This window comes from Oryzias latipes, chromosome 23 (assembly GCF_053564925.1).
Source record: "Oryzias latipes strain Hd-rR chromosome 23, Olatipes_Hd-rR_3.1".
In the NCBI taxonomy this organism is placed as follows: Eukaryota; Metazoa; Chordata; class Actinopteri; order Beloniformes; family Adrianichthyidae; genus Oryzias; species Oryzias latipes.
In genome coordinates this window covers 20,604,782-20,621,141 of record NC_136259.1, presented here as the reverse complement: position 1 = coordinate 20,621,141, position 16,360 = coordinate 20,604,782, and the positions used below count along the sequence as shown (strand labels likewise).

Here is a 16,360-nt window from a genome sequence, read left to right as displayed (position 1 = left end):
TTGTTTTTCAACATCACCACAAACCACAAGTTCAAATGAATCAATTAACCTCCCAGATCTAGATGCAGCTGAACTTTTAGCTCAGAATATTTGTATGAAAGGACCATATAGTTCTGTCCAAAGACCTGTTGATCACTCTTTTATTGTTATAACATAAAGCCTTAGTCATGACAGCTCTGTTAGAAAAAGGGAAAAAAAACTATCAGAGCATCCTGTTACTTTGTGTGGGAATTCTACAGACGTCCTACATATGATGATCATTCCCAGTCAGTAGGGGGTCAGTACTCACTCCTTACTAATGACTACGGGTGGCATAAGGGCGCCGCAACTTAAATGATCCTTACAAATACTTCATGATGAATTTACCACATGCACGACGATGGTACGTTCCATTTTCATGACGCCCTTAGAGGTGGCCGTACCAGCCTCAAAGGAACTGCAAGATGAAGCGACTTTTCGCCGTTATGCAACACTTTACTTGCAACATGTCCAGTGTTAAAGGGTTACAGAAGGGTCAACTCACAGACATGAAGACATGCTGTGCTGCACATAGTAAGTGTGCCCATGACCAAGTCTTTTAATTAACCACAGATAATAAGCGATCAACCGTCTGACGCATTTTTGGCTCGCTTAAGGCCCTAACATACTGACGTGCTGCCTTATATGCACTGACCCATGCTGCAAATAAGATCATTTAAGATTTTTAAGATGAAAAACAATCAGTTTACCTTTCTGAGAAAGTCTAAGACCAAAATTGCTGTGGCCACATTTCTGTTCTTATGCCAACTGAGGACCATCTGAGCAAATGCAAGCAGACTGTGTAGCAGTTTGTTCCCCTTAGGCAGAGGACCTCTTTCTGCAACCATATGGTTTTAAATACAAATACAGAAATATCATCTGTTTAATATATTAAGAACTATTTAATATTGATATATCTTTTATATTTTTCTTCCTTTCAGGAGACTGTTGTTATAAAATATTTTTGAATACATAATGTAGCTATGTCTATTGAACTGATGAAGAATCTCTATGATGATAGTAATTATATTGAAGCTAAACAGGAATGGTGACATCCATACGGGTCAAAAGCCATAAACATTTTTTTTCATGAATGTAATTTTGACGAGTTGGAAAAACGAGTTTCAAAAGAGATCTGTCGTGAGAAACGATGTTAGCTTGATAGGAAAAATCGAAACTGCTGTTTTGAAGTAAAATTCACTCCCTCCTCCTAAAAGTAAGGCAAAAGTTGGTACAAAGGAGAACCAAATTAGTGAGTTAGTGATGTTTATTTCTTCTGAAACAGACCTGTTATTTGAGAAACTGCAACATTTTATTTTACCTGATTTGCTTTAAATTAGATAAAGGAATGGGAGGGCTGGGCTAAAGCTGATGGTAGCACTTTAGCTCATGTGTTGTCGAAGCCGTAACCTTGGTGGAAATCTTTCAATGATTGTTTCACTATTTTCCCCGATTTCTACCTAAATCAGGGGAGGGCAGACTGATTCTAGCCCATCTGTGGCGTTGCAAACCCTTCATCCATCTTCATCTGTAAGCGACGCCACAAACCACAAAAGAATCCCTCTACAAAAGAGGAATCAGTACCAGCTGTAGAACTGTTTGTATCAGAGGTATGGATGTTATTAGGTCAGCACTGTTTTCAAAACCATTCTAGTCTGCACCATTGACTGAATAAGAGAACAATACCGAGGGAGTGTGACCTCACCCACTCAGGTGGATACTTCTGGCTCCAAAAATATGAAGTCAATTAAGTCGCCAGTTTTTTTAAAATACAGACGCCACCATTTTTGAACCAGAAATTGTCGGTAAGCAGTGATTGGTCCGAGTTAGTCTGAGTCATCTTTTCTTTGGTAACCAGTCTCACCAATCAGCACTGAGCTTATTGGAAGTGCAAGAGAATCTGTCAATCAAACATTTGACGTGATACCGCATTTTTTTATTGAGGCATCTGATTGGTCGGTTTATAGCGCAAGTATTTCTCAATAGAAGTCTTTGGGATTTTGGCTTCTTAGAGCCAGCGTACTTCCTGTTTGGAATGTGAGGGAGGAGGAGTCACTCAGTACAGTTTAGTTATTTAGCAACAGTTTAGCATTTATATAAGAAATCATTTATATAACACGATGGAGTTCGGATCAAATCTCATCTGATTTGCTGTAGTTTCTGGTACCTACAACTACAGGCAGAATAGAGACTTTTTCAAATATATAAATTTACAGTGATAGAAGAAACTTTTTCACTAAAAATTCAGAGAGAACATATAAAACACGGAAAAAGTTAAATGCAGGCATAATGAAGCATTTATTCCACTTACTTTTGTCAATCTGTATTTTATCTTTTAACAGTGTTTCTAAACTTTTAGTTGATGCCAGATTTTTTTCCTCTGCCTGTCAGCCTGCACACTCTCTGGGGAAGACTGTTCAGCTACTTCCCATCACATCCATCTGCTCCTTTTTCTATGAGCATTCGCATCTGTCACTCAAGCAGAACAGCGCCTATCATGGTGTGCTGTCAGACTCCTCCAACCCGGCTCATATTCTGCGGATAATCAGCCCAGGTGTGCAAAGGGTTGGTAGTTTCACGCCCTGCTGCAGCTCTCCATCATTTCCTACCTGGAGTTACCCTGGTACACGAGCGTTTTGACATAAACAGAGCCAATGCTATCACTCTACCAATGCTTCTCACGCTACCAGCCATGTTGACGATATTAGGTCTTGACCTAAATCCAAATAAACTAAATCATTTCATTTATTTGTAGTTTAATGTACGGAGTTGCCAGTATGCCTGCCTTACTAACGACTAGAGTGCAGTGAGCGAGCAACTTACATTATCCTTACAAATACTTTACGATACACTTACCGCATGAACAAAAATCATAGGTTTCGCTCTTTTGATTTCCCCTATAGACCCACTTCTAGCGTTTTTAACATGCATTTTTCTCATGATGAAGGACTTACTGTATATACAAAAAAAAAAATCAAGATTTCAATTGCATTTCTGAGTATTTCTATATTCAAATCATGGTGAATCAGGAGCAGAAGAAAAAATGCCATTTGATAAAACTCTTAAATGTTATGTACAAACTACAATAGGCGGGCCACAAGCTCCCTGTTCTGTTCCATTCTGATGACTTATAGACGACTAGATCCAAGAACGTCTTTGTTTTCCTCGTCTGAGCTGGCATCTGGCTCCAAACTGTACGGCTGGAGAGCTCAGATTTTGCTCGCTGTTTTTGTTGCATTGGTAATGCTAGGTTGGGGGTGAGAGGGGCTGTAGTGAGAGAGAGTGTAAACAAAGGGATGGTGGGAAATGAGGGCGGGCTTACTTTGCTCCAACAGCACCGCCCACATTTCTGAGGGGAATTTTTACTAAACTACTGCTACTCTGCAGAAACTATGTCCTAGAAAACAGCAAAATTATAATTAAAGACCACTGGAAATGCTTTTACAATTGATAAAAATATAATTGGTCGGTTTGCTTTGGGTAAACATACTTAGTAAAATGTTGATTCTACGTTTTTATGACTCAACTGTCTTCCAAAATGACTAAAACACACAGCTGTCTTGCCACTTTTAATGAGACGAGCACAGTGGGATCTTTTAAGAGTGAAAGGTGAGGACAAATTAGCTGCCTTCAGTATGGGCACTTGACAGGAACATATCTAGTGATTCTCACCTCTGTGCCACCTACCCCAAGGGATTATGGGTAATAAAGTAAATGCCAGGCTCGATCCCGCTTCCTTTCTGATGTGAACACAGCTGTCCTATATTCCTTTCCAGACTTTGCTCCACAGCGGTTTGACATGAAGAGCATAGATTTTCTTTACTTTGCGGTGACGGGCCTTTATCAGCATCATCTTCATTTCCTTCCTTCATATGAGTTTGGCTTCCTGCTTGACTTTCAAAGTCCCTCATCCTGTCTTTACTTTATTAGTTTGCAAAAAAAAAAAGAGAGAAACATAAGACAATCTTCTTCCCCCCGCCCCCCCTCTTTCTCTGTAAATCTTCCTTCATTTCTTATCCTCTTAGAGCGCTTCAGTGTGGCTAGCTACTCATAACCAAACATAAGCACATGCCATGTTGCAAGAAAATCTTTTCTTTGAGTGTTTTTTTTTTTCCCTTTTTCTTTGCATATTTCATTTTGTTTTGCCTCGTTCTTCTGCAGGAAGCCGGAGTTAAGGAAGAAGGGAATTCTGAGGGTTGGCGATAAGGGGTTTCTGCAGGCTCCATGCAGGGACAGAAAGCTGAACACAATGCTGCACTCTGCATGCTACTCTGCCAGCACACAAACACACAAAAAGCTGCGTTACCTCACACAGAAATCATCATTATTTCACTCTTTTGTTGGGAGACTTTCAATTTGTTTCAGTTTTTAACTCAACTTTTAATTAGATATCGTTTTTTTTGCGCAACAGTTTGAAGCCTGTGTGCATTATTTTTTAATGTTTCATCAATTACTTATTGACGTTTTAATGTCTTTTGCACAAAAAAGTTACCAAATAAATCCTAATAAGATGCTTCCAGACTTTTTTTGTGTGTTAAATCTAACATTAGCATTTTTCTGATGAATGTCTCTGCCGTCAGCTGCAGCAGAAATTGTTTTCTCATATTTAAAACATGACCTTGGGGTGCTTATTGTGCTAATTTAAACTCTCAAAACAAGCTTGAATAAGTTTGTTTTAATTGGGAATTTTCTAGTAAAACAAGAAAAAGTTCACCTTGGCAATTCACTTTTTGCGTGTCACTATGTATGTATGTTGGTTTGTAAACATTTTTAAACAGATTTTTTTTAATAAAAAGCCTGATAAAATAATGAACAGATATTTTTCAAGAGATCCTCATGACTTTTGAAGAGGACTGACGTCTCGCACATTCGTCCGTTCCGCTCTCAGCTGCGAAGGCCCCCCCACAACCTAAACATGGCTGCCCTCGTTCAGCTGTCTTTAACTCCAACTCAAGCAGGCAGAGTAATTCATGAGGCTTTGAGTGGGTGAGAGGGAGAAAGGTTACCACAACAGAATGAATCACTCTGACTGCCATTGTGCCTGTAATGATTTAACCTCCTCTCAGAAGGTGTCTTTTAGTCTTAATCAAAATGGATTTATTTTTGTCTTGGAGACACATGAATGCCATGTATATGTGTGAATTTAATTAAGTGTGTTTAATTAAGCCGAATGGGCCTGCAGGTGATTTCACACTGTGGCTTTTTTCATGGCAGAAATGTTACTCAGTGAATTTTAGTTCTTTGGCTGCTAGAAGAAACGAAAGGTGAAGAGTTTTTGTTTGAACTTTTCCTTCTTTGTCAAAATTCATGTTTTTCTTTGGCTTGAACTAGAACTTTTTTATTTGATATGGTTTAATGACGATAAAAAAACCAAAGCTAGGTCTTTTTATTCTATATTATAAAAGCAAATTCTAGTTTTGTTCAGCCAACATTAAAAAAACAGAAAACGGTTCCCAGTGTTAATCTGTTTGGACCAGAAAGAAAGTACAGTACTACTAAAAATGAGAGTAGGATACTGTAGTTACAGGTATAAAGATTATTAATATGTTATTTTCATAGTAATTTAAAATATAGTTTCTGCAGAGCAGCAGTAATTCATTAGTAATTTGCCTCTGAGTTGTGGGCGGAACTGTTTGCGCAGAGCTACCCCACCCCCATTTCCCGTCATCTATCTGTTTCTGTGCTCTCCCGCTAGCCTACAGCCCCTCACACCCCTACAGCCTACAGCCCCCTAACACACCGCTGCAACAAAAATGGAGATTAATATCAGAGCCATCAGCCGTACAGTTTTGAGCCAGATTCCAGTTCAGAAAAAGAAAACAAAGATGTTCATAGTTTTTCGTTTTTTACAATTCGATGCATGAATGGAGCAGAGCAGAGAGCTTGTTGCTGCCGACTGCAATTGTTTTGTCTGCTCCTGATTCACCAACTTAATGACTCTTAAAGTAAACTTTGCCCTCGAAACTTAAGAGAAACTGGAAACTAAAATATTAAAAAAAGAATCGGGCGCCAAGTTTAGCTTCGCACAGGCCGGTCTGTGACAATATTTTCTGACATCAAACCAGTCCGTGCCCTAAAAAGCGGTTGGTAACACCAGAGATAAGACACTGGATTATCCTGTCTATGTGTAACTTTGAAAACGGGACAAATCAGATAATCGGATAGTTGGAGTGCATGTAAACGGACTTGGTGATCTACTGTTGTGATTTAAGTGCTCGTTCACCTTCCTTAACATTTACTGCTGCTTTCTTCTCCCTCCCATCACCCTTTCTCCCATCCACCCCTGTGATTGGTGCCACTGCCTCTTGAGTGAGTGCTTGTAAATGCATTATTCATTTCATTGATTCCCTCTAATCGCCTCACAAGTGGAGGAAATTAATCATTCCGGAAATCCTATCATTTGCATTTTGTTCAAGTAGTTTTGGCCTCACCATTTTCGGAGCTTTGCTTTCGTCAATGGAAAAAAAAAAAAAAACAGGGAGAAATACTGAGAAGAACCAGAGGACTCTTCCTCTTTTCTCCCAGCTGGTAAAAAAAAATCGATGGGCCTGGATATTCAACACCACTAGCCTGTGGTTTTTATGGTGGCCCATAAAAACCCTATTAGAAAAGTATATATGGCATGAGATGATTTCTCTAAGGGTGAAATTGGATTGGGCTTGCAGCAAACCGGAGACTTTGGCCTTTTCCTTTCCAGTCTCCTTCGCTCAAGTCGGCCACCTTACAACCATTAAACTGTATAGGAAGGAAAAACCTCATTACATGCTGAAAGCGGCCATTTAAAGACTCCAATTCAAGCTCATGCGGCGCTGGCAGCGGCGCTCTGGTGACAGATTGTTTGCGGAGGTTGAATTTGATCTGTTGCACAGACGCACCAGCATCGGTCGTGATTGGGTTAGACGGCGGCAGGTGGGACGGACTTGGAGGAAGTTCAGGGGTCTTAAATTAACCGACTCTTGTGTCAAATTGAAAAACGGTTAAGTGAGGTGAAAGAGTGAGGATCCCGCTGAGGGAGGAGGATGATGGCGCCACATGGCTGGTAAATTTGATTGAGTGAGAAAACGCAGTGTGAGCTCCATCCCTGATTCTTTATTTAATTCTTTATCATACATTCGTCCAGGTGTGAGATAAACTAAAAGCCACACTGAACTCTGCAGTTGATCAGATTAGTGCAGCAGGTGCGGGAATATTTTCTCTGTTGTCTCGCATTTCTTCCTAACAAACGGCATGAGCCTGTGAGCACCGCAGCAGCAGCCTGCAGTCGTACTCTAGACACATTTGGAGAAAGCACAGATGGAGAAAAACACTGATTCCTGCTCTTCTAACTGTTGCTTTAAAGGTCACACATAACAGGTCGGCTTTTCCGATGGCTTACATCTCTACTCTGGATGGCTGAGCTGGTCCCGGACCAGATGATGGTATTGGAAAATGAAAGAGACAGCTCATGTGTTCAAAGGCGAAGGTGTGAAACCATCAAATCTTTCCCCTGACCTGAAGAGGCTGCCTGTGATTGGCTCTCTGACTCTGCACCTGTTGACACGGCGATGTTGGCAGTAATGGGCTCTGATAAGAGTTGATGGGAGGCATGTTGTTTCGCCGGCCGGTCTGAGCCCCTGGGCTAAGCAGCTGCGGCGGTGGCATTTGAAATGAATAAAAGCCGCTCTTTCGCGCCTGGTAAACAGATTGTGTCATTGTTTTGTCATTGCGATGTGCTCAAGCCAGCGTGGCGCTGGCTGGGGGAGGGATTAGGCTGACACAGCGGTACGTTCATATCCCTGATCGCTGAAAACACACATCTCCAAATGGATGACATCAGCTTTCCCTTAATCTCTGCACATGGCTGCCTCCTCTCGGTTCTTCCCTCTTTTCAACTTGTCGCTTCTGCGCGTGGAAGTGCGTGCCCAGACCTCCCCGTGCTTCTGCTCAAATCCGGCTGAAAGAAAGTTGGTTGGCGTAAACATTTGCTGACTTTTTGTCTTGAAAGTGGTTGTTTCAGTTGTCATGGAGATGTGAAAGAAAACCAAAGGAAGCTTTTAGTAGATGGAGAAACAGGATGGAGGAAGCCTGATTATTTGTAAAAAGAAAAAAAAAAGAAGTTTTCTTCAATTTAGCCAGAAAGGATGACGGATTCCATGTGGACATCTTTGGGAATGGGTAGGTTGTTTATGTACTAATGTGTTTTCTTAAAAAATTTATTTAGTAAAGATTTTGGAGGATTTTTCATTAAAAAAAAAGATGATTACTTAAAGAGTGTTCAGACAGAAGTGCTTTGTGGTCAAATAATCCAGCGCGGGGCTTCAAATTTAATCAATTGCCCCTCACGTGTGTTTGCAGTGTGTTAGGTTGTGTGCAGGTTGTGTATTTCGGCGGCTGTTGTCGAAGGCTCCTCTCCTCTTAGGTTGACCAAACACAGACCGCCTAGAAATGAGTCAAAAATTCTAACTCCATTGGCAGAATTTCTTTTAAAAAAAAATCGGTCAATGGGGTCCTTTAGCAAAAAGTAGAACATTTTTAGACTTGTAGATTTTTTCTCTAAAAATATTTCTTGGAAATACAATTTTTATTGCCCCTTAGCAAGAAGTAGTCGATTTGAGTGTACTTCAAGTGTACAAAAAGTACACAATATACAAAAGTCTTCAGTTAGTATACTTCCTAAATTACACAGTCTATAGTAGACTTGATATACTTATACACAAATATACTTAATAAATCAAGTCTACTTTAGACCATGTGTACTGTAGGAAGAATACTACCTGAAGACTTTCTTTAGACTAAATTGGAACATTTCAAGTTTACGATATATAGATAGTGTATAAATGTAAACTTCAAGTATACTGCCATTTATGTACTTTTAGTACACTCAAATAGACTACTTTTTGCTAAGAGTTAAGAAAAATTGTATTTCCAAGAAATATTTTAAGAAGAAGTCCAGTCACTAAGACATAATTTATCAACTCAGATTATTTTGCTTTGGAAAACTTTCTCGATAAGATTATTTCTTCTGCAAGACAGAAAATAAGACTTTTTTTTTTCTTGAAACAAGACTCTTTACTTTCTGAAGGTTCAGTTTTTGCATTGCAGTGAGTTTGGTACGTGACAGACCTGCTGCACCTAACGAGCCGTCAGATGATGACACGTTTGGAAAACTGCGGCTCCGTTCAGTTTGAATGTGCTGCATAAAACCAAAGACGTTGCTAAACCGGTCTTCAGGTGACGACTGGAAAATTACTATTCTTATATTTGTGTGACTCACATGTCAGATCTACAGCATTAACCTTCTCTCTCTTACAAGCGTCTGGTAAAAAGGCCATATTTGCTGAATCTTTTATGTGAAATGAATATTATAGTGAATGCATTACATAATTTGCTCGACACTGACACATTTCTGACCCTTTAACTGGAGAACCTTATCATCTTTTGACAGGGGATTACATAACCATCTCAGGTTGGAGCCTAAGTTTCTGCTCCAGTTTCAGACGAAACTCGCTGAAATCGAAGCTTCCTCGGGTTTATCTTCTCAGCCAAGCTGCTTTTTAAATGTTTAATTTGCTTTGAAGAGAGAACGATGTATTTTTAGGTACTTGGTGACATTTTGGCTTCTCTAGAAGAATACGTTGAGCAACTACGCATGAATGTTTCATGATGCAGTGAGATTAAGGAGGTCTCTGGGATTTGTCAGTAATATGAATTTAAATACCCTCTACCCTCAGTGTTTTGCTGCAGCTAAAAGTATTATTTCTGTATTTGTCAGGCAGTAAGAGGTGAGCTGACAAGCAACAGGAAACAGCTGCAGAGGGAGTATTATGCTAAACATTTTGCAGTATAAAAGCCTTCATGTTTACTCAAGTGTTTACTCAGAAGTCAAGTCCCTAGAAACGATTGAAGTACAGTTTCCTTACTATATCGCGGTTCACATGTCACAGTTTGCTGTTACACTCATTTTTTTTTCTTCAGTGCAACTTTGCATATACATCCATACATACATACCTATGGATGGATGGATGGATGTATCTTTGTCTTCATTCATTCTAAATTTCTGGACTTATTTTTTCTATGAAGGTTAGAACTTAAAGTGGGTTAAAAAGCAAAGAAATGTCTGAAAATGTTTTTGTCTGAGAAAAGTGCATACAGTGTGTTGTGAGGAGTATTTCAGCCTTAAAACATCTGTAGTCCTTCTTTCTAGATCACACCTATCATGGGTTTTTAACCACTGTGATAAACGAGGGACCACTGTATAGATAAAGGAGATGAAAAGGAGGTGAAAAACTCTTTTTGCACCCCCCCCCCCCCCCCCCCCCCCCCCATTGTATTTTGTCTTAAAATAAAGTAGTTCCTCCTCTTTACCAGTTTTGGCCCATGTCTGTACATGGGAAGTCATTTTTAGTTCAGCCACCAGCAGTAGCGCCTCCAGGAGATCAAGAGGAGAGCAGCGCCTCTATAGCCACTGAGCAGTACGGTCCCGTCCGCTTTAGAAGGGTCAAGGCAGTTCAGGTTAGCGTTTCCACTCAAAGTTGGACCGTCACGGCGGTGAAGAACAACAACAACAATGGAGGTCATCTGGCAGCTTGTTTTTTTTTTCACTTGGCTTTTGGTATTTTGTATATGCAAAGCATTTAATGTTGTTTGAAGAGAAGAGGAATACAGCCGCTTTCTTGAAGCTTTTTTTTTTTAGTCCTAATGACCTTTAGCCAATCAATGGGTTTCAACATTAGCTCCACCCTAACTGGTCCATTTCAATTTTAAACGAATCTACAACCAATTATCACAATTTGTAATAACCAATTATTACAAATTGAATGCACCTGGTCGCAATAAAAACACGAGCAGCTTAATAAACAGGAAGCTCTCAATATTTTCAGAAATGTGAAAAATAAAAAAGATTTAGTCATAGAGACCTTGTTAAAGAAGAGTACCGCCTACTTATTTAAGTCTCCTAACTTCCAGGAAATGATTCATAGTCAAGATAACCAGTTATTGTAACTCATAGGAACCCAGACCCCTTTTCTCTTAAAAAATAAAATTATGTAGTGAATCCATTTTTTCTGTTATGTCAGCTTGGGTTCTTAAAGGGTTAAAATAAAGACAAATGTTTATTAAAAAGTTTGTAATTTTAGGTTCAGATAAACCAGTTTACGGACTGTGACAATAAAAGTGGATAAAACTCTTTCTCTTGACATGGGTTATTTTTTAGCTTTTAAGTAACTGAGAGGTTTTATAGCCAATTTAGTTTATGGAATAATACATATAGTTGTTCCCCTCTTTTTGTCTGCAAAGATTGCCTTAAAGGAGAAAAGACTAGAAAAGAAAAAAAATGGACGTGTTGCTTTAAACTCAGAAAAGAGAGATGATTCTGTGCTTGTCTGCTCTTTTTTTGTACACAAAATGTGACATCACCTGTTGCACTATAGCCATGCTTTTTGTTTTTGCGTTAGCTCCTCTGCTGTTTTTACATTCAGAGAAATCAGAGACAAAGGTTTGTGTGACATCTCACCGTCTCTTGTGTTTCTTTTTTACACGTCAGCGGGTTTGTGTTTGCAGAGGATTTGTTTGGAATGCACACAGTCTAATCTTTACCTGCGGCTCTGAAGAGCCTTTGTCTCTCCATCATTCGTACGCAGCACCACTTCTCTTAAAGATGCTGCGGGATGTTCAGTGGAAATAAATCATTTGTTTCAAATCTCTCTCTCTGCTGTCAGAGATTGTGTGAGGCCGCCGTGAGCTGTTTTATTTCGCCTGCTCTTCAAAGTTCATTGATGTGCTCCAGAGAGTTAGCTTTTCCGCGGCTGGATTTTATTACCAAAAGAATATCTCTAAGCGATTCTGATGCGTTGTGCATGAGCACAGGTCCTTGTGTTGGCTGTGATGAGAGCTTTCTCTCTTAACCATCTAATTTTTACTCTTTGTCACTTGTTTTGATTTCTTGCATTTCCCTCTAACATTAATAAGTCCTGCCCACATTTTTTTTTGCTGTTGGATTTTTCTAAAAAAAGACAAACAGAAATCAAAATTTGTTCATTTGTCCTGTTATTTTTTCAACTGTCCCCAACACTGATTGACTGACAACCTGGAATTCTGGGTAAAATCTCATTTAAAAAAAAATCATTTTTTTAGGACTGTAAGTCTCTCCAGTACGGAAGAGGGTTAGGGCCATGGACACAAAAAAAGGCATAGAAAATTCTGACTTTAATCTCAGAATTATGACTTTAAACTCCAAATTCTGAACACGCTAAAATTTTCTGACTCCGAGTTGTGTGTGGGAGGACCCCACAAAATGTGTTTGTGGGAGGACCCACACACAACTCCTCCAGTTTTGGTCATTTTCCATACATTTCTCAAATTTCTATTCCAAAACCGGTTTTAGAAGGAGTTTTAAACAAGTAGTGTTTTTACAGATCAAAGAACAAGACAAAAGTAAGGATCAAAGCAGTATGTACCTGATCTTTATGTCAAGTTGAGTATGTAATGTCTTCAAACATGGGAATGAAGAGCCTGATAATCAGTTCCAAGCTTGTAGACGTGAAGGTTAAAGTCTTCCGTTAAAAGCCTGACTTTATTTAGCCTTTATTTATCCTAACACTCGAGGAATCTTTTGCCTTTTTTATGCAGAAAGGGTTTTCAACCTTTACTTGTACCTCTAGCTGCTTCACAAAGTACGATTCTTTAACATCTGTTTGCTGTAGGGGTTGTGTTTACTTGTTTCACTTGAAACAACAAAATGTGTTTGTGGCAGACAGGCGGGCCTATTTTTAGTGCACTCCTCCGTTGGCCCAGAAACACATCTGGAGGGATTTGCAGACAGAAGATCTTCACCATTGACTACATCATGAACGCCATTTTTCACCCTAATAAAACCCAAAATGATGCATCAAAAGTCATTGTTGGTACGAGCGCACACTTTTCTTATAGGGAGCCGTGACCCATATACAGTTGCATTGTCCTCCTTTTGAAAATTGCTACTCCAGAATGAAGACCCCACCTAAGTGATGCTGCTTAATACAGCCCCACAACATCCAAAACGTTATGCTTCTCAGTCACCAGCTCCTCCATCGGGGAGGCTAATCTGACACAAGCCTTGGTGCTGACAGACTCCACGAGGAGGCTCTCCTATGGAGGGGCGGCGCATGAAACCCTGACGCGTTTCAGACAATCATTTTTCCAACACGCGAAGCCCCCCGCTGCTCATCCACTCTCCCAAGCTGCAACAGCTCACTCTGCCTGAAGGTACAAGCTGCTTTTCACCCTGAACATCAATGCATCCCCGCTCTGAGTCATACAGGTGAAGGTTTTACACGAATGATGATTCTATCAAGATCAAGAACCAACAAGCAGTTTATTGAAAGTGTGAACATTTTTCCCTTTTTTATTGAATGTATTCATTTGATGGTTACAATTTAGAACAATCGCAATAACCACCTTTTTTTGTGATCAACAGGTTTTGCTCAACAGTTCAGGAAATTTAGGAGATTTGAGATAAATATTAAAGAGTGGAGATGTTGCCATGACATCTAAATAACACGTGCTCTTTGACTAAACCCAAATCTTTGACCGTTTTCATAATCAACGTAAAAAAAAGCTGATTCTGACGCAGAGAAAAGCAGCTTTTCATATCAGGTTTTGCACCGATATTCAACACTTGACAAACATAAAATGTTGCATATCAGGGCAAAGCTGCTTTTCTCTGCTTCAGAATCCACTGGTTTTCCGTTGATTGCATCGACAACTGAAGAGTTACGGTCGTTGACAGAACGTAAACACTGAAGCTGACGCGTCGGCGTAAAAGACCTGAAACTCAAATGTGAACATGTGGGACCTCACCTTCATGATGATCTTCCATCTACCCTCAGGTCTTCTTGTTCCTTTCAAGTCAACCTCTCCATGATAATAGTTAATAATAGTAATAGTTTTTTTTCTTTAATTGTTTTGGTTGCATCAAACTTCAGAATCTTCAGGTCATTTGGCAACATTTACATTTGACATCATATGCTATGTATCAAGTTTAATGAATTTTATTTTGGAAAAGACCTGAAATGCAACGAGTCCTGCTTTGGCTTTAACTACGTAATGAATGCTTCACCAACTCTGTTCATCTGTCCAGCAGCTGTATAACGTGTGTTGTTCCCACATTTGTTGTTTTTAAAGGTTGACACCTTAAATGCAGTCATAAGAGGCCCCTGACTGACACTGTGGAGAACATCGTCTTTTTTCCTCTGCTCATCCCAATAGGGTTTTCAGAATGAGAGGAAGCAGCAGATACAAGAACCTCTCTTCCTATTTTTGGAAAAACGAACAGTTCCTCTTTCGTTTCCTCTTCAACCAAGTACAGTTATTTTTTGGTTTAAACAATTAGCATTTATGGACCGTCTTCCACCAGTGGGTTTGAAATGTGTCTCACTGATGCATCAACAGAGTTAATAACAAGTTCCATCCCATCTTTACCTGATGGCCTTGCATTGCACTGTTAGCTATAATAATTTAATTTGATCGTTTTCTTCTTTTAGTTCGACGTTTAAAAAAGCCCATTCAGCACCTCAGGGGTTTAGTACTGGGTGTTATCACAGCTGGGATCAGCTTTAACAAGTCTCATTAGCTCACGGCTAAGAGAGTATTTAGAGACCCGTTTGTTTAACGTTGCGTTCACAGAGCCTGAGCCACTGTTGGCTTCAGTTGGCAGTCAGTAAATCAGGCTTAAAACGCTGCTGTTACAGAGCAGAGAACGGTCAGCAGGCAGCTCTGGAGCCTCCCTGTCAGGGAGACCGCCAGCATGCTGCCAGCTCCATGCAAATTGACTTGATTTCACCTTTTGGCGTCCAGATTGCATCACTTACCAAATTTATGCCTTTGCTTTTCCTTGCCCCACCTGCGAAGTGCGAGGAAAGAGACAAAAGTATGAAAACAAATGAAGAGGCACTTTGGGTAGAGCTGTCTTTTTTGAGCGGTTTTGGGTTTGCATTAAAAGACATTTTTGTCGCAGCAGCAAAGCTCTAACTCCTGTTGTCCTCTCCCACAGGCACCACCCGGCAGCCCAAAGAAGGAGAGGTGCCAGGGGTGGATTATAATTTTGTGACAGTCGACCGGTTCATGGAATTGGAGAAAAGCGGCGCCCTGCTTGAAAGCGGAACATACGAAGGTAAACGGCGTCTGCGACTGTTGTTTGTCCTCGCGATGTTTCCAATCTTTTTAGCGTCTGACACGACAGGCATTTTTCCTGAGAGACAGACAGCTCTCAGAATGAATGCTTATCATTTGTTGTCCGTGTGACGAGCACACTTCCACCTACCCGTCTCTGTGGAGAAGAGAGCGCCATCACTCATGAAGGACACTCCAAAGATCCATCTGTGGATTCTGAAAGGTGGAAAAGCTGCACCGTCCTGCTTCACAAGACTTTTTTGTTTTGTTTTTTGTTTTTTTGTTTGGCTCGGTCTTCCAGCATGAGCTCCTGGAGCACCTTCATTCTCCTAATCAAACCTAGCAGACACATTCAATCTTTTCTCCTGGGCCCCGGTCTGCCCAGGCACCACTATCTCTCAGGAGACCCCTGCCATCATATAGATAGCCCTTTCTTCTGTTGCACCTGCAAATCCAGGGAGGAGGAGGAGGAGGAAGAAGAGATTGAACCAGAGGGTCAGCTTTATAGCTTTGACAGAGGGAGAGTAGATCTCCTCTTGGTGATAGGATCTGCTTTTGATGATAGATGGGGGGACACAGAGTTTCTTCTTTGTGCTTTCGTGGCCTTCATTCATCCAGTTATTGCTTAACAAATAAAGTTTGGTTATAGAGGTACTTGAACATGAAAGATCCACTCCAATTATCTTTTGATCTATTTTCAAAGTGGTCTTTTAATAGCGATTATGTTGGGGGTTTTTTTAGCGGCTGTTTGGTTCTTTGACCTCAGAAGTCCAAGAGTCTAAATTATTACTTTAATGAAATATTTACATTTTGAATGATGATGGTTAGGACGTCCTAAAAGATGCATGCCCATATCTGCTGTTAGCCCGCTTCGTTTCAGCATTTTAGAGGTCTGCAACCAAGAAAACCCTTTTCTTCAGGGATGAAAGGGGGATTAGTGTGAGCAAGGTTTACAGAAAAAGACGATTTAAAAAAAACCAAAACTGAAAGAAATAAAATAACAGTCACCGTTGTGTTTTTTTCTGCTTAATCCATAGAAGAAAGCATGAAAACAGAACCAGCTGGCAGTTGTGGACCTGGCAGATTATATAAATGCTGTTTGGCTTTAATAAAAAAAAATCAAAAAAGGCTCCTGCTCAACACTTCAGTATTTATAAAAGAACCGTGAGACTGAAGAACACAGAGGATAGAAAAAAACGGCCTTTTGGGGGAATAT

General features: G+C 40.1%; 1 protein-coding gene across 15 annotated transcripts in view; it reads left to right on the top strand.

Moving 5' to 3' along the window:
- The window catches only part of magi2a (membrane associated guanylate kinase, WW and PDZ domain containing 2a), a 246,757-nt gene that overhangs the window by 146,268 nt on the left and 84,129 nt on the right, over nucleotides 1-16,360 (top strand). For 14 of the 15 annotated variants that reach the window (XM_078941916.1, XM_078941915.1, XM_078941914.1 and 11 more), the window contains exon 3: nucleotides 15,026-15,145. In XM_078941916.1, the coding sequence (XP_078798042.1) occupies nucleotides 15,026-15,145 (120 nt within the window). Of the gene's footprint in view, nucleotides 1-8,023; nucleotides 8,173-15,025; nucleotides 15,146-16,360 lie in introns of those variants that run through there. The other variant, XM_078941917.1, reaches the window with a different exon arrangement.